Source organism: Solea solea, chromosome 17, assembly GCF_958295425.1.
Source record: "Solea solea chromosome 17, fSolSol10.1, whole genome shotgun sequence".
NCBI lineage: Eukaryota > Metazoa > Chordata > Actinopteri > Pleuronectiformes > Soleidae > Solea > Solea solea.
Genome location: NC_081150.1, coordinates 24,855,382 through 24,876,380, shown reverse-complemented (window position 1 = coordinate 24,876,380; position 20,999 = coordinate 24,855,382). Strand labels below are relative to the sequence as shown.

The 20,999-nt window shown below is 44.1% G+C and overlaps 1 protein-coding gene across 1 annotated transcript in view; it reads left to right on the top strand.

The window, feature by feature from the left end:
• The first annotated feature begins 886 nt into the window (after positions 1 to 886).
• LOC131443155 (uncharacterized) overlaps positions 887 to 20,999 on the top strand; it is a 20,854-nt gene continuing 741 nt past the window's right edge. Inside the window, exons 1-22 of the mRNA XM_058612548.1 lie at positions 887 to 1,125; positions 1,229 to 1,315; positions 2,904 to 3,027; positions 3,109 to 3,211; positions 4,560 to 4,658; positions 4,746 to 4,862; positions 6,031 to 6,191; positions 9,195 to 9,341; positions 11,696 to 11,798; positions 12,158 to 12,283; positions 12,387 to 12,569; positions 12,798 to 13,039; positions 13,119 to 13,892; positions 15,970 to 16,066; positions 16,142 to 16,234; positions 16,382 to 17,491; positions 17,688 to 17,810; positions 17,896 to 18,024; positions 18,108 to 18,300; positions 18,509 to 18,633; positions 18,987 to 19,177; positions 19,901 to 20,034. Of these exons, the coding sequence (XP_058468531.1) occupies positions 1,107 to 1,125; positions 1,229 to 1,315; positions 2,904 to 3,027; positions 3,109 to 3,211; positions 4,560 to 4,658; positions 4,746 to 4,862; positions 6,031 to 6,191; positions 9,195 to 9,341; positions 11,696 to 11,798; positions 12,158 to 12,283; positions 12,387 to 12,569; positions 12,798 to 13,039; positions 13,119 to 13,892; positions 15,970 to 16,066; positions 16,142 to 16,234; positions 16,382 to 17,491; positions 17,688 to 17,810; positions 17,896 to 18,024; positions 18,108 to 18,300; positions 18,509 to 18,633; positions 18,987 to 19,177; positions 19,901 to 20,034 (4,480 nt within the window). The 5' untranslated portion in view covers positions 887 to 1,106. The remainder of the gene's footprint in view (positions 1,126 to 1,228; positions 1,316 to 2,903; positions 3,028 to 3,108; positions 3,212 to 4,559; positions 4,659 to 4,745; positions 4,863 to 6,030; positions 6,192 to 9,194; positions 9,342 to 11,695; positions 11,799 to 12,157; positions 12,284 to 12,386; positions 12,570 to 12,797; positions 13,040 to 13,118; positions 13,893 to 15,969; positions 16,067 to 16,141; positions 16,235 to 16,381; positions 17,492 to 17,687; positions 17,811 to 17,895; positions 18,025 to 18,107; positions 18,301 to 18,508; positions 18,634 to 18,986; positions 19,178 to 19,900; positions 20,035 to 20,999) is intronic.

Here is a 20,999-nt window from a genome sequence, read left to right as displayed (position 1 = left end):
TATAAGATCGACCTTTTTATTACTGTAAGAAAAGGTGAAAACACCAAAAACAGCCCATGAGCAAAGGACTGAACAAACACACCATCACCAGTCAGCAGACGACTAAACACTATTGTAACAGTTAACAAGTTTATCTAACGTTGAGAGGATGTGAATGGCCAGCGGAGCGTCGCCTGTGACCTCCACTTCTTTACTGGGATTAATCTTCTTCTACCTGTTCTTAATTATTCTAACTATTCAAACTATTCAAACTTCACCACGTTCAACTCAATTACATTGACATTATGGGATGTATTCAGTTTCTATCTTCCACATGATTGATTTCAGCTCCCTCCTCTCATTCATACTTTCATGTGTTCACACTCAAATTCTAATTTCAACATTATTAAACGTATTCAACTTACCAATAGCAGACATACTTTTTCAAGTTTCATCAAGTTTTTTGACTTTGTTCAGAGTTTAACATGAGTGTGTATGTGGAAACATCCATCATCTACCAAACCTTTGTTCTCTCGCTCCTGTACTACTGTATGTACTCAAAATATGACTTTCTCTCAATACTAATACTTATAGTAGTTAAGTATACTTAAGGTTCATTCCATAAAAATACTCATTTTTATTTATTTCATGTACAGTTTAGTTTATTTGTACTTTTAACAACTACTTTAATGGCCTTTCAATTCATGCACTTTTCAAACTATTCATACAACTTCAGTTCAAACTGATCACACTGCAATGTCTATTTACTATAAGCCTTCTGGCCACGAGATCTTTGGAAGCAATGGCAGTATTTCCTGTCACATGGTCCCGGTGCCTGGCCGAGCTCCGGCCCTGTTCATGGTTCAGCTGTAGGTGACCGCCCCTGTCTTTGCTCCGCCCCCTCCAGTTCATAAAGGCAGCAGCAGCAGCAGGAGGTGCAGTGACAGCAGCAGGAGCAGCAGGAGCAGCAGGAGCAGCAGGAACAGTAACATCCCAACAACAAGCTGAAGAGTTGCCGCTGAGCAGACACGAACATGGCGGAGCGTCACTGCTGTTGTGTGTGAGTCAGTTCTGCTGCTTGTTCTTCACTCACACCTGGACCAACGTAGCTGCGCGCGAGGAACGTCATGAGCCGACACACAACAGGTAGAGACCCAAGTGCGAGTGTGCACGCGACCATCCCCTGACCTGTGTTGAGACCTGTGTTGAGACCTGTGCTGAGACCGTGTCTCTGTGTGGACTGTTGCAGGTGAGCAGAGCTCCGGTCAGAGGAGCGGGACCTCCTCACCGCTGCCTCCGGATCACGTGCTGAACTCTGGAGCTGTGTTACTCCCCGGTACACCACAAACACACACACACACACACATCCATGTTGTTCGACTCACTGTGTGTGTGTGTGTGTGTGTGTGTGTGTGTGTGTGTGTTTGAAGCCTGTTTCCAAAGCAAAGTCGTGGACCTCGTGGCTGAGTCTCACCTCTCTGAAGAAGCGTTAGTTGTTGTTGTTAAACACATGTTAAAGATGTGGTTAAAGACAAGGCCAGTGATTGTCCCACTTTTTATACCCACATATTAAAGTGTCTCAGTATCAGTGGTGTAAATAATAATAATATAATCATTTGCTCTCCTCCTCCTCACATGTACACTGCCTTGCAAAAGCCTCACAACCTGAATTAACATGGATTGTTTGAGGATTTGCATCATTTCATTTACAGAACCACAACATTGAAGATTTGTTGTTATTATTGTTGTGAAGCAAACAACACATAGGACAAAATAACAGAAAAAGTATTCACCTCCCTGAAGTCAATACTGTGTAGAGCCATCACAGCTCCATGTCTCTGAGTTTGTCTCATCTTACCATTCCTCCTGCAAAGCTCTTGTTTGTTCTTTAAGTCTGACCACAGATGTTCTGTTGGACTGAGGTCTGGGCTTTGACGAGGCCATTCCAACACATTCACATGTTTCCCCTTAGACCACTCAAGTGCTGCTTTAGCAGTGTGTTTGGGGTCATTGTTCTGAAGGTGAACCTCCGTCCCAGAGTGGTCCAGGTATTTAGCACCGTCCATCATGAGCAGTTTCCCAGTCCCTGCAGCAGATGCTGCCACCACCATGTTTCACTGTGGGAATGCTGTTGTTTGGGTGATGTGATGATGACATGGTGTTTTCCTTGATGGCTGAAAAGTTACATTTTAGTCTCACCTTCCTCCGTACATTTCAGGAGTCTCCATTAGTTTTTTGCCCTTGTTCAGCCACTCTGCCATAAAGTGTCCGGCTTACTGTCGTCTTCTGTGCAGATGCTCCAGTCTCTGCTGTGGAGCTCTGCAGCTCCTCCAGGGTTCCCTCAGGTCCCTGATTAATGTCCTGATGATAGATTTGATGATGCTCCTGGGACCATCAATGATTTAGAACCTGACCCTGACTTGTTTGGAGCGTTCCTTGTCTTCAGGGCAGTGCCTCTTGCTTACTGACAGATTCGATTGCTCACAGATGGACATTATTTCACTCATTCTGTGACTTCTGAAGGTCAACGTTTGCACCAGAGTTTCATGTATATATTTTTTTCACTTCGAGCCTTGTGTTCTGATCCATCACATTCAGATTAAAGAAACTGTACTTCACACACTGGTATTTCAGTCATTTTCTATGACTGATTCCTCAGTTCCACTCCGATCACCACCAGAGGAAGCTCGCGTACCACTGGTGGTACATGTACCACAGTTTGAGAACAAATGAATGTCAGAAGCTCAGGGATGTCGTGTTACTGACTGCAGGAGAACCCACGGGGTGGAGTAGTGGCTGGCACTGCTGCCTTACAGCAGAGAGACCCAAGTTCCTCTGATGGACGGGTGAACGATAATGAATGAATGAAGGTTTTCATGTGCTGTATTGAAGTGTATAACATGGTGAACTGTGCTGTGTCTCAGGTGCCTTTGATCAACATGGCTGCCCTCTGATCGTGTTCCCGACAGACACACACGCCAAACTCTCCTCACAAGTCAGCACGGCACATGTGGTGGACTTCATCCGTTACTTTCTCTCTCTGCACAAGTATGTGGATTCAGACCCACGCGTGGTTTATATGTGGATGTGGCTTCTTGCTGCTGATGGTTGCTTTTTTTTCCTCCACAGTAAGCAGCAGGAGAAGCAGAGTTTGGCGTCTGTTGTGGCTGATCTGAGTCTCTCCTCGCTCCCGACCATCAAGTTCATCACTGAGACTCTGCTGCTGCTGGAGGTTTGTCATGTTGCTGCTTCTCGACAGTCTTCTAATGACTGCTCTCCAACTACATTCTAACCATGCTGCAACAGTCAATCACAACCATCATCATCATCATCATCATCATCATCATCATCACGTGTCTTTGGTTTGTGCAGGAGGTTTGAAGACCGTGGGAAAACCTGCTTTACAAGACCAGTTATCTTAGTTATCTCTAACGCATCAGTATAATCTTCCCATTAGTTGTGCCTATCATAAGTATTTACCCCCTTGGATGATTTACCCTTTTATTGCTTTCATAAATCAATCATGGTCAATAAAATAAAATTAACTAACCCCTTTTTCACATGTCAGTGAAACAAAATTATATAAAGAAATATAATTGATTGCATAATTATCCACCCCCTTTTTAATTGAATGGTCTAATTCAATAGAGGTCCACCTGAGTGGTGTGGGATTGAGGTCTAAAACCCCTGTGTCTGGTTGGTGAGTATTCCTGAGTGGTGTGGGATTGAGGTCTAAAACCCCTGTGTCTGGTTGGTGAGTATTCCTGGCTACCATTACACCATGAAGACAGAAGAACACTGCGAGCAAGTACAATTACCAAAGCATTTCAGTGAAATCAATCATCAAGAAGTGGAAGGAAAGGGCACATGTGTGAATCTGCCTGGATCAGGCCGCCCTCGTAAACGTTACTACTTTATATTACTTATAGAAATCTGTTTTCACTTTGACATTAAAGAGTTTTTTTCCAATAAATGTTTGTGTGAAAAAAATCCAAATTTTATTGACCATGATTGATTTATGAAAGCAATAAAAGGGTCAAACATCCCAGGGGGTGAATATTTATGATAGGCACTGTAACACAGAGGCGGCCATGCTGTAGATCAGGATCAGGATCAGGATCAGGGTTCGGGGGCCGGACTTTCAAATAAAAAGAAATAAAATGTCCATGTTGGCCTAATAATTGATTATACTTTTGTTTATTGCCTTTTTTTTTGCTGAAAATAAGAATGTTAAAGGAGAGGTTTGTCATTTTTGAATATAAAGAATCAACATGGTTTGCTTTGTTATTACATGATCATCTGATGCAGTATTCACCATGTGTACATTCATTTGAAGGGTGTTTAGTTGTAAACAGCACTAGTGATGGAACATATTTGGTCCTCCTGTTTTTATCCTCTAACCTCGACATGGAGCAATGTGCCTGATCTTCTCCACATGTTACACAGGATTAAATCACTTCAGGTGTCAACTCATTAGCCAGTTAAATTGCAGTAAATGCCTTCCATCTATCAGTGTACCATGCATCCAGCTTAGAGACGGAAGATTCAGAAGGTTTTGTCTTCTGTTGTTTCTTTACTAGCTGCCCATGCGGACCGTACACAGTGTGTACATCATTCAGCCCAAAAAGAAGGATGTTGCCAAGCTGTTGCTAAAACTCCTGTCTCCAGCTTCTTTCAAGGTCAATGAAAAACCTTTGTTTGTGTGACTGTGTTTCCTCTCTGTGGATTCAAGGTGTCAGTGAGTAACTCTGATTCACTCTTTGCAGAAAGTCTTCTTGAAAGAAATCCCAGCACTCTCCAACCACATCGACCGGAGCCAGTTAACACCATCACTGGGTGGATACTTTATTTACTGCCATCACAGCTGGGTCACATTCGTTAAGGTAATTATACTTGTGTTAATAGCTGAAGGAAACTGAGTCAAACACACAGATTTATTCCAGCTCGTCACAGACTGAACTCCATGATCGCGGTCTGTCTGTCTGTCTGTCTATCTGTCTGTCTGTCTGTCTGTCTGTCTGTCGGTCTGTCACCTTGGTGAATCAGCTGATCTTATTAGCGAGTCAATGAGAGACTCGTTTGGCTTTGATGACGCAGCATCTCTGCATCTATACAATACTCATCAGTGGAGAATAATGAAGAGCAGCCTCACGACTGTCTGCAATAATACATGAAACCAGTGTTGTCCTCACACCTGTGTATACCATGATGTTCCTGATTGGCCTCACCTCTGTTTATGCTCTAACAGTATGATGAATAATAAGCAGCAGCTCTCTGACATTTACTGTTGATGTTTATATAGTTATTAGTTATTTTTCAGTGATTTTCTTATAAAACAAAGTTGACGGGACAATGTGCCGACCTGTGCACCAGCTCTGACTCATGTTAGGTTTATTTGTTATTTGTCTTACACGTGCAGTACTGCAGCCCATTCCCTGACATGTCATCACAAAGATCAGTGCGATGGAGCTGCAAACACAAACCTTTTATAAGCATGTATTTAATCATGAATGAAACCGTGTAATGAGATGATGCACAAGCGCAGTGTTTGTTAGAAATGAAGCGACACAGTCTCAGTAATGTAAGAAATGGAATTGAACTGAGAGGATTGTTTTCACGTTGATTTGAGAAATCATTTTTAGAATGGCTTTCCAAAACAGTCAGTATAACAACTAACTGAACATAAATGAACTAAACATGTGTAAATAATAATTCAGCTCCCAGTGTGTTTTGGTTTTTAACGTGCATGTCGCACACTGGTTTCTCCCAGTATAGGAGACATTGTCCAGCAGGGGACAGTATTTCCTGCACTTTTTTCATGTCTGTCACTGTCCTCTCTCTGCAGTGACATCATCTCTTTCTCTGTTGGTTCATTCACCGGTTTGGTCTGTGCTCATACTCCACGTGGAGTCGGATCGATTAAAATGAATATGATACTTTTCATGCACTCATTCAGAAATGAAGTGATGATGTTTAGAACGACCTAAAGTGCTTGAACAATGCGTGGCATTTCAGAATGTTATGAACAAACATTGTGCGTGTGTCCTGCAGGAGATTGACGTGTTTGTCCAGGAGTTCGTGTCCGTGGTCCAGCGGCTTCCAACCTGCATCTCCTCCCTGCAGGCTCTGTCCAGGCTGCCGCTGCCCACCACACTCGCAGAGCTCCAACATTTCTGCTCCACCAACGAGGCCAAGTTCCAGCAGCTCAGGAGGTCTGTGTCGCACGTTCTTTACAAATATTACTTCAGCTTATGAGATCATTCATCTATTTTTACTTGTACAAAAACTTTGAATGCTTTGGAGTTTATTGTGAGCTGTCACACACAGAGCCGGACAAAATAAATGGACTATACTAGGCAGACTGTATTTTTTGGGCCCCCCTCCATTAGATGTCATTTATGAATTGAAATCTGAAACTTACCAAAGTTACTAATAAAAGTTCATTCACATTTTACATAGTGTAGTCTTTGGTTACGAGTTGGTTCTTTGTATGCCAAAATAAGTCATGTGTCGCATATTAAACAGTCTATCAGACTATTTTTTTGATTTTTATTACCATATTTATACGTTACTACAAGGCTTTATTAAATGCTATTAAATGATCCTTATCTTCAGAGTGTCAGAGTGTTATCATGTGACATCGACACAAGAATCAAAGCGAACAATGCTGAACTGTAGATCAGTTCAAAATTAAAACAACTCCACGGCAGTTTTGTGCAGCTGTGCTATGGTGACACCGCCCACATTGAGGAGGTGCTTGAGCTAGAACTATATAATGGCTACACTGTCCTCCACTCTAACTCTAACCACACCCACTGTCATCTGCTCTAACTGTAACCACGCCCACTGTCCTCCACTCTAACTCTAACCACACCCACTGTCATCTGCTCTAACTGTAACCACACCCACTGTCCTCCACTCTATCTCTAACCACACCCACTGTCATGCGCTCTAAATGTAACCACGCCCACTGTCCTCCACTCTAACTCTAACCACACCCACTGTCATCTGCTCTAACTGTAACCACGCCCACTGTCCTCCACTCTAACTCTAACCACACCCACTGTCATCCGCTCTAACTGTAACCACGCCCACCGTCCTCCACTCTAACTCTAACCACACCCACTGTCCTCCACTCTAACCACACCCACTGTCCTCCGCTCTAACCACGCCCACTGTCCTCCACTCGAACTCTAACCACACCTACTGCCACAGTAACCATTTGATCAAATTTGAGTGATTTAAAATCAAAGCCTTAACCATAACCACTTAATGTCTAACCCTAACCTACCCACAATTATAAATCTTTGTCCTTAACCTAACCAGTTTGTCAGGGATGAGGTTCTGCCTCATTAGGACCAGGCTTTGGTCTCCATAAGGACTACTGGTGTTGACAAGAACGAATGATTTAGTTTAATAAACGTGTTTAACGACATGCTGTCCTGCTCTCTGTCGCCCTCTGTGTCCATCAGTGGAACTCACAGCTTCATTTCTTCATCTTTGTTCCTGAAAAGCAAAGACAGTTACTCATAGTGAACGTGCCAGTGTTTGAGGAGGAGAAGGAGTTGTAACTAGGGCTGTAAAGTCCCGGTCGTCTGGTCCATTAATCAGTCGATACGTTCTGGTTCGACTCAGATTCTTAATTTCATACAGTCTTTGGTTAATTTGATTTCATCTGGAGGAATGTACCAAGTGCTAATGGGGGTGTTTTCAGAGCACCCCTGTTCCACAGATCACAGCTTGTCTTCAGAGAACACCCCCCTTGTTTTCAGTATTTTGGATTAGCCCAACCCACAGGAGACAGAAAGACTACAGAACGTACGGTGGTTTTATTTCATGTTGAGCTACAGTCAGTCGTCCTCTAACACGTCACAGACGTCGCAGTGTGGCAACATTTTACAAAAACAGAAAAAGTCAAACGTTTTCATATCACAGCTCCACTACAAACATATCATATGTCAACTTAAGCTAACTTGTCAGCAGAGACGCTGAGCTCCTGTGTTCAGCGTCTCCGTGTGAGGACACGCGCAGAGACGCTGAGCTCCTGTGTTCAGTGTCTCCGTGTATGAGGACACGCGCAGAGACGCTGAGCTCCTGTGTTCAGTGTCTCCGTGTGAGGACACGCGCAGAGACGCTGAGCTCCTGTGTTCAGTGTCTCTGTGTATGAGGACACGCGCAGAGACGCTGAGCTCCTGTGTTCAGTGTCTCTGTGTATGAGGACACGCACAGAGACGCTGAGCTCCTGTGTTCAGTGTCTCTGTGTGTGAGGACACGCGCAGAGACGCTGAGCTCCTGTGTTCAGCGTCTCCGTGTGAGGACACGCGCAGAGACGCTGAGCTCCTGTGTTCAGCGTCTCCGTGTATGAGGACACGCGCAGAGACGCTGAGCTCCTGTGTTCAGTGTCTCCGTGTATGAGGACACGCGCAGAGACGCTGAGCTCCTGTGTTCAGCGTCTCCGTGTGAGGACACGCGCAGAGACGCTGAGCTCCTGTGTTCAGTGTCTCTGTGTATGAGGACACGCACAGAGACGCTGAGCTCCTGTGTTCAGTGTCTCTGTGTGTGAGGACACGCGCAGAGACGCTGAGCTCCTGTGTTCAGCGTCTCCGTGTGAGGACACGCGCAGAGACGCTGAGCTCCCGTGTTCAGCGTCTCCGTGTGAGGACACGGGCAGAGGCGCTGAGCTCCTGTGTTCAGTGTCTCTGTGTATGCGGACACGCGTAGAGACGCTGAGCTCCTGTGTTCAGTGTCTCTGTGTATGAGGACACGCGCAGAGACGCTGAGCTCCTGTGTTCTGTGTCTCTGTGTATGAGGACACGGGCAGAGGCGCTGAGCTCCTGTGTTTGGTTGGTTACAGCTCTACTCCAGTCATATTTAGACTGAACTGAACTCTTTACTCCATCATTCTTTATTCTACTGTCATTTTTTACATGTTTTTAGAACTTTATCACACACACTTAGATTTTACGGTTGGTTTTAATGGAGTCATTCTTCAGATGGATCTCAGTGAAAAATGTCATCTCCATTTGGAGTTTTGTTACAAAGAAGATGTGAAATCCATTGCTGTGTGTGTGTGTGTGTGTGTGTGTGTGTGTGTGTGTGTGTGTGTGTGTGTGTGTGTGTGTGTGTGTGTGTGTGTGTGTGTGTGTGTGTGTGTGTGTGTGTGTGTGTGTGTGTGTGTGTGTGTGTGTGTGTGTGTGTGTGTGTGTGATGTGCAGGGAGCTGGGTCTGGATGAGCTGCTGAGCCACTGTGAGAATGTGCTGGAGAAGCTGCGTCACCCTGAGCAACAGCCCTGTTACCAGGCCATGGCTGGCACTGCACTCTTCTTCCACACGGCCTTTGACATGCTCCACAACCACAGGAGGTACTGCAGGCAACAACATCAGTCCACATCAATTCACATCAATCCCTTAATTCCACTCTGCAAGGCTCGATGTTCACTGAGTGTGTGTGTGTGTGTGTGAAGTCCTGTTTTATTGAAATGACGATGCATATAATGGCCTTGTTATTAAGTCCAGTGAGGTTGGGAAGACCTGTTGTTATTATATCATTATTATTATCATTTTTATTATTAGTAGTATTATCATTATTATTAGTATTATCATTATTACTATTATTAGTATCAGTATTATTTTTATTACTATTATTATTAGTATTATTATTATTATTATCAGTATTTTTATTACTAGTATTGTTATTGTTGTTATTATTATTATTATTATTATCATTATTATTTTTGCAGTAGTGTTTGAGTCTGGTCCAGTTTTTACAGCATGTTGAACAAACAGGTGGAACAATACAATCAAAGTGGCTGATGCTTTTATAGGCTGTCAAATATTTGACAATCCACAGAATAGGGCTGCAGTGTTTTATTTAATCAATTAATTAAGAAACTATGTATGTACAGAATAGAATACGATGAAATAATAAAACAAAACAAAAAATAATAAATATAAATACAAATAGCTGCGTTTAACAAACTAAAAAATTCATCCATTCATTATAAAAATAAACTCTAATAAATTAATGCTAGTGAAAATGAGCGTGTGACTACATTAAAATGTGTTTTCTGAGATCAGGTTGTTATGGGACAGTGTCTGACCACTAAAGTGTAGCACTATTCATACAGAGCATAGAAATGCGTGAAGCAAATCCCAGAATAAAAATGAAACTGATTGGGCGATAAAGGTGTGATTTACCAATAAAACAAGAATGAACGGATATTTCAGAAAAAGCTGATTTAAATGAGGAGCAGGAGAACTGAATGCTGTAAACCTGGTCCTGATGATCTCAGGGCTCTGGATGCTTCATAGGGAACTAATACGTCTAGGATTTATTACTATTATTAATAAAATATAAAAATATTATCATTATATTATTACTTCTTACTATTTTGGTCCAAGACTCTTTACAGACCAAGAGTAAGATTTTGAGAAGCCAGGGCAGTGATCTGAGGACCAGTTTCCTCCGCAGCAGCATTCTGGACCAGTGAAGACCTCTTTACAATCATGTATGTTATTCGTAATAAACACAACGTTTATTGCTCAGAAACGTTTATACGTCCAGAACTCACTTGTTCACCAACATAAACCCTCCAACATACCAAACACGCCCACTCCGCATGCGCTAACACAAACCCACTTTGAGGCACCTCGTGCCGTAGAGAGCTTTGCTGTGGGAAAACAACATGTTAACAATGTAGTCCAAGTTCTTCTGTGTCGATCCCTGCGATGTTCTTCAGGTGCTAATAACCAGACTTTCAAATTCAATAATTACACCCAGATTTCTGGCTTGACCTGTAGTTTTTAATGACATGGGGTGAAGGAGAGCATTTGACCTTTGACCTTCACTTCTGTCTTGTCTGCATTGAGCTGCAGAAAGTTCTGGCACATGATCAACTCAGTGATTTGATGAATGGAAATCTAATAATATAATAATTGTAATATCTTATAAGCTGAGCTACAGGCAGCATGTAGATGTTGAATAGAAGTGGTCTGAGAACAGACCCTTGAGGAACCCCCCATGACAGACTCATAATGACCAACTGAGACAAAGTAGTCCCTGATTTGAACCAGTTTAGCAGAGTTCCAGTAAATCCCGACCACTTTTCCAGTCTGTCCATCAGTGTATTGAGATTAACTAAGGTCCAATAATACAAAGACATCATTACTGTACAATGATGTACAAACAATAAAAACTGTTAAGTCCCAAACAAGTTTCAGTCAGAAACATGAAATCATTGATTTTTCCTGCGAGAGACGTGATATTTAAGAGCGCTACGTCTGTGTTCTGGGACAGACTGTGGCTGATTACCTTTGGTCAACATACTTGTGTTTACTGTTCTGATTCAAGGTTCTGAAGGTTCTACACATGTGTGCATGTCAGGGCTCTGGACCTCTTTTCTTAGATCACACTGGTGCACCTGACATTACCTTGGTCTGTGTTCTGACACTCGAGGAAACATGATGTTTATCAGCACTGTTTGTTTTTAGTAATTGTGCTTTGAGTGTGTCCATCTTTCTTATCTGGGGCTGAGTGGGCGGAGCTTAAGTGTAGCACTAATGATCTCACTTATAAGCCTAGAACCAAGTTAATGTAAGCGAATAACACGAATGATTTCTTCAGCCAATTTAGTGACAATGTGTCGAGAGGAAAAAAAAAGTGCTGAACAGTTGAAGCGTTTGGGATGAAAGCTCAGAAACATCTGTTTGTCTTTAGAATAACGACAGCTGTGGAGAAAGTGGAGCTGCTGTGGCAGCAGGCGTTTTCTCAGGCTCGTCTGCAGCTGCAGCTCATCCAGCTGCGAGGGGAAGCTCTGCAGGTGAGCCAGCTGACTGAACTCATCACAGGCTTACACATTCAAGAACACCCAAGTTTGCATGTAAATGGTCAACATGACACATGCTGTGTCTCTCTGAGCTACATGTAGCCTCTCATATTTCTTTTGAAAAGAATCTCTTAATACTAAGTTTATTCAGCATTCATGCAGCACACGTGTCTTGTTACTTGAAAACTAGAGGTTTTTCTGTTTTTAACTTGGTTGCATCTCTAGTGTGAAACATCACAACTGTGACCTGCTTCAAAATGGACACAAACATCACACAGCACAAATGTTTACTTTGAAGTGATTTTTATCAGAGGTGCAGAGAGGACCATGGTTCTGTTCTCATGTCCTTACAGATCACACAGCACATTGAAACACTTGAGAAGAAGCTCCAGACATACAACATGGACATTGCCAAGGACGCTGCACAGGCAGAGGTCGTGTTGTCCCACTTTGAGACGTCCATTCACACTCCTGCTATGGTACTTGTGTGTTTTGAACTTGATGTAACATGCTGTGTTCATGTGTAAATGAGATGTGTAATATCTGACGTGAGGGAAAATGACCTCCTCTCCCTCACAACAGGCACATGTTGGCTGTGCTGAAGACGTGATCCACACATTGACCCACATCCTTCCATCAGATCGTCAGAGCAGGGAGCTCTGGGTTCTGGACCTGGAGAGACTGAAGGAGAAAATGCGCTCTGCTGTGAACTTGACTCTCCAAACCCTCCGAGCCGTTTCCAACTATCATCACTACTTCAACAAGGCAGGTTCTCTGCTGGAGACTGAGGTTGTTTACGTGGACCATTTGTCAGAAGGTTTTATTTGAGTTGTCGTTGTTCACCTGACCGCCAGTGTCCACCTGGTGCTGAGTAGCATTTGTAAAACCATGGTTACAGGTGAAGTAGAAGCTGAAAACACCTCGTTACTGTGTGTACGATTCTAACCTAACATTGTGTACTTGACATGAACTAGTGAAGTGTTTCTTTGACAGGCCAACAGCTGGTACAGTCTGGTCCTCTCTGAGGACTTCCTCCAGGAGCTGCTGTCAGGTGTTTCTGCAGCACAGCGATACAAGAGGAACTTTGCTTCTGTCCCTGCATGGAGGCACAGACTGTCCACTTTCCTGAAGAGGAACCCTCCACCAGACATGGAGGAGCTGCTTCATCTGGCTCACCTGTCTAAAGTCATCCCTGATGATGAAGTCCAGTGGGCGGGGCAGCGGATGTCTGAGCGGTGAGAGAACAGAGTCAGACACACGGCTCAGACCTGCTGGTGATCATGTGATCTGAGACGGTTTGTTTTTATCTGACAGGTGCGTGACCCTGAGGAAGCTGCTGATGTCTTCAGGGTCAGTGGTTGTGGCTTCCCTCCAGCAGGCCTTACACTGGCAGTATGAGTTTTTGTGCAGCAGCAGCCATGTCCACCGCTCCCCTGCTGACAGAGCAGCTAAGGATGTCCAAAACAGCCGATCTGAATGTGGACATGTCATTGGACAGTCGTCTTCATCTACAGTTATCGGGACTGTGCCCACTAAGCACAAACCTTCCTCCCTTACCTCATTCGACTCGGGCCTCGTTGGAGCAGCAAAAGGCCAAGTGGAGGTGTGGGGAGGTCCAGGACTGAAGGCTCCATCAGTATTAGCTGGGAACATGGACTCTGCGAGACCTGCCAAGAGCATGTCGGGTGTTTCAGATCATGAGGATTACACCAGTATCCAGATCACCCCCAAAGATTCCCCCCACTTTGAGATTCAAGTGAAGCGCTCTGCTGCACTGCCGACTAACCCCTGGCTCAGTTTACCGGTCGATGATCTGGAAAAGTCTTACACCGTCACCATCACAGAGAAGACAGAGCTCCACAGTGGTTCAGATCCACACTGCAGCAGTCCTCACAGAGCAGTGTTCAGCAGCTCACAGCCTGAACACTGCTCACTCGACTCACAAAGCACTTTGGAGGAGTCTCAGTTCAGTCCCATCCACAATGTTCTCTCCAGCACCATCACAGATGGAAGCTCCACTGACGGGATTCCCACTCTCCTCTGGGATTCATACGACCTCCATGAGCAGAATCATTATGCAGGGATGAGGTAGAGCTTATGTTTAAACTGTTGCACAAAGGATGAGCTTGTGGTTGTTCAACTGTTCTCTCTCAGTGTTCATGTGTTCATGTGTTCCACAGAAGTTTATGTTTGGTGGCTATTACTCTGATGTGCCAGTGTGCAACAAACGTCACTGTTTGTAATTTATCTAGCACTCTGGGAACATGATAACATCATATCATGATAACATGATTGTTATCATGTTATCATGATATCATGAACACATGTGAATACATGTGTTCATTTGTACTTGTGTGAGTCTTTAAAGCTCTGGTGAATACATGTGTTCATTTGTACTCGTGTGAGTCTTTAAAGCTCTGGTGAATACATGTGTTCATTTGTACTCGTGAGTCTTTAAAGCTCTGGTGAATACATGTGTTCATTTGTACTCGTGAGTCTTTAAAGCTCTGGTGAATACATGTGTTCATTTGTACTCGTGAGTCTTTAAATCTCTGGTGAATACATGTGTTCATTTGTACTCGTGTGAGTCTTTAAAGCTCTGGTGAATACATGTGTTCATTTGTACTCGTGTGAGTCTTTAAAGCTCTGGTGAATGCATGTGTTCATTTGTACTCGTGTGAGTCTTTAAAGCTCTGGTGAATACATGTGTTCATTTGTACTCGTGTGAGTCTTTAAAGCTCTGGTGAATACATGTGTTCATTTGTACTCGTGTGAGTCTTTTTAAAGCTCTGGTGAATACATGTGTTCATTTGTACTCGTGTGAGTCTTTAAAGCTCTGGTGAATACATGTGTTCATTTGTACTCGTGTGAGTCTTTAAAGCTCTGGTGAATGCATGTGTTCATTTGTACTCGTGTGAGTCTTTAAAGCTCTGGTGAATGCATGTGTTCATTTGTACTCGTGTGAGTCTTTAAAGCTCTGGTGAATACATGTGTTCATTTGTACTCGTGTGAGTCTTTAAAGCTCTGGTGAATACATGTGTTCATTTGTACTCGTGTGAGTCTTTAAAGCTCTGGTGAATGCATGTGTTCATTTGTACTCGTGTGAGTCTTTAAAGCTCTGGTGAATACATGTGTTCATTTGTACTCGTGTGAGTCTTTAAAGCTCTGGTGAATACATGTGTTCATTTGTACTTGTGTGAGTCTTTAAAGCTCTGGTGAATACATGTGTTCATTTGTACTCGTGTGAGTCTTTAAAGCTCTGGTGAATACATGTGTTCATTTGTACTCGTGTTAGTCTTTAAAGCTCTGGTGAATGCATGTGTTCATTTGTACTCGTGTGAGTCTTTTAAAGCTCTGGTGAATACATGTGTTCATTTGTACTTGTGTGAGTCTTTAAAGCTCTGGTGAATACATGTGTTCATTTGTACTCGTGTGAGTCTTTAAAGCTCTGGTGAATGCATGTGTTCATTTGTACTCGTGTGAGTCTTTAAAGCTCTGGTGAATACATGTGTTCATTTGTACTCGTGAGTCTTTAAAGCTCTGGTGAATACATGTGTTCATTTGTACTCGTGTGAGTCTTTAAAGCTCTGGTGAATACATGTGTTCATTTGTACTCGTGTGAGTCTTTAAAGCTCTGGTGAATACATGTGTTCATTTGTACTCGTGTGAGTCTTTAGAGCTCTGGTGAATACATGTGTTCATTTGTACTCGTGTGAGTCTTTAGAGCTCTGGTGAATACATGTGTTCATTTGTACTCGTGTGAGTCTTTAAAGCTCTGGTGAATACATGTGTTCATTTGTACTCGTGAGTCTTTAAAGCTCTGGTGAATACATGTGTTCATTTGTACTCGTGAGTCTTTAAAGCTCTGGTGAATGCATGTGTTCATTTGTACTCGTGAGTCTTTAAAGCTCTGGTGAATACATGTGTTCATTTGTACTTGTGAGTCTTTAAAGCTCTGGTGAATACATGTGTTCATTTGTACTCGTGTCAGTCTTTAAAGCTCTGGTGAATACATGTGTTCATTTGTACTCGTGTGAGTCTTTAAAGCTCTGGTTAATGCATGTGTTCATTTGTACTTGTGTGAGTCTTTTTAAAGCTCCAGGTTTGTGCGACTGAATTCAGCAACAGTTACACATTAGGGTAAGTTTTGTTTTTTCCTTCCTAGTTTGGTGGATTTCTCAGAGGAGGACTGGGATGAGAAGGAGCACGAGGGTTTGAGGGAGGTGGAGAAGATCCTGGACCGGGCAGATCAGATACTAGAGGTCAGCGACACACACCACCACAGTCTGAAGGTTCTTTTCTCACTTTGTCTCATATGAATTTAAATGTCTGTAAAGGAAGAAGAAAGTGTGGCGGCTCAGGAGGTCGAACTGGAGGCTCTGCTCAGGTCTGAGAACACACAAGGTCACTGGCCGCAGCTGCTCACTGCGGTATGTTTATCTCCCCTTAAATAAATTATGTGATCTATGATGAGGACTCATCACTGACTTCAGTTCTGACAGTTGACGAGTCACTGAGCAGCTGATGTGATGTCTGGTGAACATTTAATCATTGTTCATGTTGCTTCATCTACTCAGATGTCGTCCACTGAGCTGACTGAAGCTGGTGTTCTTGGTCTTGATGACAGCGTGGAACCGGCAGAAGTTTTTGGATCAGCTGGAGATGTAAGTGGAACTCAGGCCTCTGAAGATGACGGACACTTTGACAGCAGGCCGGACCTGCTGACCGAGCTGAGGACAGTGCACGTTCTGGAGAACCTGAAGATCCACGAGCTCAGGTGCTGTAAAGAAACCCCCAACAATGAAGTGCTCAACAGCAAACCTGCAAATGGGTCATCAGGTGGGAGCAGAGACGGGGAGGCTTTCCCCTTACAAGTGGAGAAGGAGAAAAGGGAGGTGGAGCAGCTTGAGAGGAGTCTGCCGGGAGATAGACCTCTGAAGGTTGTCAAATGTTCTGTCATGAAGACTGGAGGGGAATTTAATGAAGACCTGTCATTGTATGATGAGCTCTCATCACAGAGAACACCCTCTGTCTCTGTATCACAACACAACAGTGAGCCTGCGTCTTCTGACTCTGCTCCATGTGGTTGTGATGGCACTGACGTGAAGCTCCCAGCTCAAGAGTCGGGAAAACAACTCGGGGAAAGCTCCTCGAAGAGAGAATGGGGAGAATCTGCGCGTGAAGCAGCAGTTTCCCCTGACATGAGGCGAGATGACGGAGCGTTTGACCCCGGTGGAGAGTCCCTCCTCCCTCCTGATCCAAAGGTGCTGGATCCAGGTCCGTCTGCAGTGGCTCGACGTCCTGATTTCATGCAACCTGATCTACAGGAGGAACCATTTCAATCACAACTGGACTCATGTCACGACAGTCACATGTTTCTCCATCCAAAGGTGACGGCACACAGCAACAACAACAACAACAACAACAAGCATTCAGAAGAATCTGAAATTACTGCTGAAGATGAAGGTGATGCATCTGAAGTGTCAACGTGTTTACATGAAGCAGAGGAAATCCACACTTTCTCTGTAGAGACGTCACAGCAGGCGGCATCATCATCGTCATCATCATCAGCAGCAGCATCATCAGCAGCAGCACGGCTGCCTCCTCACCGGCTGAATGAAGACGGTCCTGATGGTTTTTGGAGGATATCCCGATGTGGGTCACCTGGTTACCTTCATACGAGAAAGGTAGGACCAGCCTCGAGAGCACATCAGTGTTGGAACAGGTTCTCGTGTGTGACTGACGTGTTAGACTCTGACTTACTGAACTCTATTTTCTCATCTCACTCTGAGAAATAAGAAAAACAAGTGTAATGTTGGTCAATTGAATACTTTTCCTTTATTTCATCCAAATGGATTTATCTGTGTCAATAATGAATTTCAGATATCAGACTGTAAGACGCCCATAGTACTGGACACAGGGTCTGGTATGATGAAAGCAGGATTTGCAGATCAAGAACAACCAAATGTTCTGTTCCCAACAGTAATCGGGACACCCAAGTATGAGGTAAATGTGTCGTGTTGTTGTTCAGCTCTGCAGGTGATGAGCTGTCATCCAGCCTCTGTCTCTCTGTGTGTGTGTGTGTTTGCAGGAAGTCATGAACGGTCACTTTGAAAGGGAATCTTACATTGGACACGAGGCTCAGCACATGAGAGGAGTTCTGGCTCTGAAGCATCCCATAAAGAACGGAATCATCCGCGACTGGGATGACATGGAAAAGGTTCAGCACTGTAATGAATGTGTGTGTGAGCAGAAGTGACTGAGAACAGGCCGGAGATGCATGTGTCTGCGTTTCATCCACAGATTTGGGATCACAGCTTCCAGCTGCTGTGTGTGGATCCTCAGGATCACCCTGTGCTGCTGACCGAGGCCGCCATGAACCCTGTGGAGAACCGGCAGCGTATGGTGGAGATCATGTTTGAGTTCTTCACTGTTCCCTTCACATACGTGGCCATGCAGGCTGTGCTGGCTCTTCATGCATCAGGCAGATCCACTGGTAACCATGTCACTGCTGTGTGTGTGGGTGTGTGTGTGTTCATCTAGGACCTCATGAAGACCAAAACCTGGTCCTAAGTAGGCAGAACCTCATTTCTGAGGAACTGCTTCAATTTGATTTAGTTGTGGTTGGGTTAGGGTTAGTTATTAACTGGGTCTGGTTGTTAATGATGTGTGTGTGTGTGTGTGTGTGTGTGTGTGTGTTGTAGGTGTGGTGTTTGACTCTGGAGATGGTGTGAGTCACAGCGTGCCTGTGTTTGATGGATACTGTTTACCTCATGCAGTGCAGCGCCTCCCTGTGGCTGGTGTGGATGTGACCATGGAGCTGAGAAAGGTATTCACACACACATTAGTGTGGACTGAGGTCTGACAGTCTGCGTCTCCTTCCTCTCAAACTGTTGTCCTGTGTGTGAGTCGAGTACATAGAAGATCATCTTAATCTCAGTGTAAGTGAGGAAGAGGAAGAGGAGGAGGAGGATCTTTGTTCGGCCTGTTTACACCACTGTATTTTATTGTTGGTGATAATGTTACTGAGAGAGCTCCATGTTTTCTCAGGTGGTCATTAGTTTTCCTTAAACAGCACGTCAGTGACCCACACAGTGTGTGTGTGTGTGTGTGTGTGTGTGTGTGTGTGTGTGTGTGTGTGTGTGTGTTCATGCTACATGCTACATGCTGCTGTGTTTGAAGCTTCTGCAGGAGCAGGGTCTGAGCATGTGCACCACAGCAGAGCTGGAGATAGTGAGGGAGATGAAGGAGAAGTGCTGCTGTGTGGCACTGGACTATGAAGCAGCACTCACTCAGGACAGCGCCTCCTGCAGGGAGATGCCTTACACTCTGCCAGACGGACGCATCGTCACCCTCTGCACAGAGCGCTTCAGGTAACTGTCGTAGATGTTGACTCGGTCCACACAGGCAGGTTTATTCATACGGAACATTTAACACAAAACAGAACCACACAACCAGGACAAAGACACACTTCACGAGTAAGAGAAACTCGTGTGGAACAGGAGACGACAGAGAAAGCCATTAGTGGGGGAGTTGATGATGATGATGATGCTGCCCGTGTACCTTGTGAGGGAACAGTAACAGTGTGAAAGTCATGGGATGTCTGACTATTACAGTCAGTGGATTATAACTAACTGATGACATGTTTATAATGAAACAGGTCAAATGTTTAAAAATCACACATGTGTTTTTAAAATGTGTTACTATGTGATTTTTAACTGTAAAGTGTTTGAGAATTGTAAACATAACTTTATATATAATAATAATATGATGATGATGATAATGCATTCATTTTATTTCTAAAGTGGTGGACGTATAATTGTCAGGGGTTTGATGTGTCTGTGACCTCTGACCTGTGTGGAGGTCTTCGTCTGCATCAGCTGAATATGGTTGAATGTATGAATAGAAGTTCTGTGGGATTTGATGGATGCTGTGACTTTTGTTTTCATCTGTTTAATGTAGAGTTTGCAGAGTCGAGCGAGACCATGAGTGTAAATGTGATCACGTCATGAACCATTTAAAGCATCATGTCTTACTGGATCACATCCATGTACCACTGTTGTTCGTGTGTGTGTGTGTGTGTCCGCTTCATCCAGGGCTCCTGAGATTCTGTTTAAACCACAGATGATTGGACACGATCATTATGGGATACACGAGAGCATCTTCAAGTCCATCCTCAGTTCAGACATCGACTTACGGCGCTGCCTCCTGGGAAACATCATACTGTCAGGTCTGTCTGTCTGTCATCACGTTCGTCTGTCTGTCATCGCGTTCATCTGTCTGTCTGTCATCACATTCATCTGTCTGTCTGTCATCACGTTCGTCTGTCTGTCATCAGATTCATCTGACTGTCTGTCATCACGTTCCTCTGTCTGTCATCACGTTCGTCTGTCTGTCATCACGTTCGTCTGTCTGTCATCACATTCATCTGACTGTCTGCATCACATTCGTCTGTCTGTCTGTCATCACGTTCGTCTGTCTGTCTGCCTGTCATCGCGTTCATCTGTCTGTCATCACATTCATCTGTCTGTCATCACATTTGTCTGTCTGTCTGTCTGTCATCACGTTCGTCTGTCTGTCATCACGTTCTTCTGTCTGTCTGACTGTCATCGCGTTCATCTGTCTGTCTGTCATCGCGTTCATCTGTCTGTCATCACATTCATCTGTCTGTCCGTCATCACGTTTGTCTGTCTGTCTGTCTGTCATCACGTTCATCTGTCTGTCTGTCTGTCATCACGTTCGTCTGTCAGTCTGCCTGTCATCACATTCATCTGTCTGTCTGTCATCACATTCACCTGTCTGTCTGTCATCACATTCATCTGTCTGTCTGTCTGTGTGTCATCCCAGTGAGTGTTTGTGATAAACAGCAGCAGACGCTCCACACGCTGTGAGTAGAGAGAATGAGCAAAGAGAAGCTCAGTGGATGTGTTTCATATTTGATGGGAACATTCCTGCTACATTTCCCACACACCTCCATGTACAGTGTGCAGCAACCACTTCGCAGAGGGTTGTTCCATAAATCAGGAAACAGCACCAAACTTCACCTAAAACAATACGTATATTACAATATTTACAAACCCTAAAACTGTCTCTGTGTGCTCGTTCCGTCTTTTAGCATTAGCGATAGTCGGCTACAGGCTAAGCTACACGCGTGCGCTCGTTTCATATGCATGTGTGTGTGTAACAATGTTATCT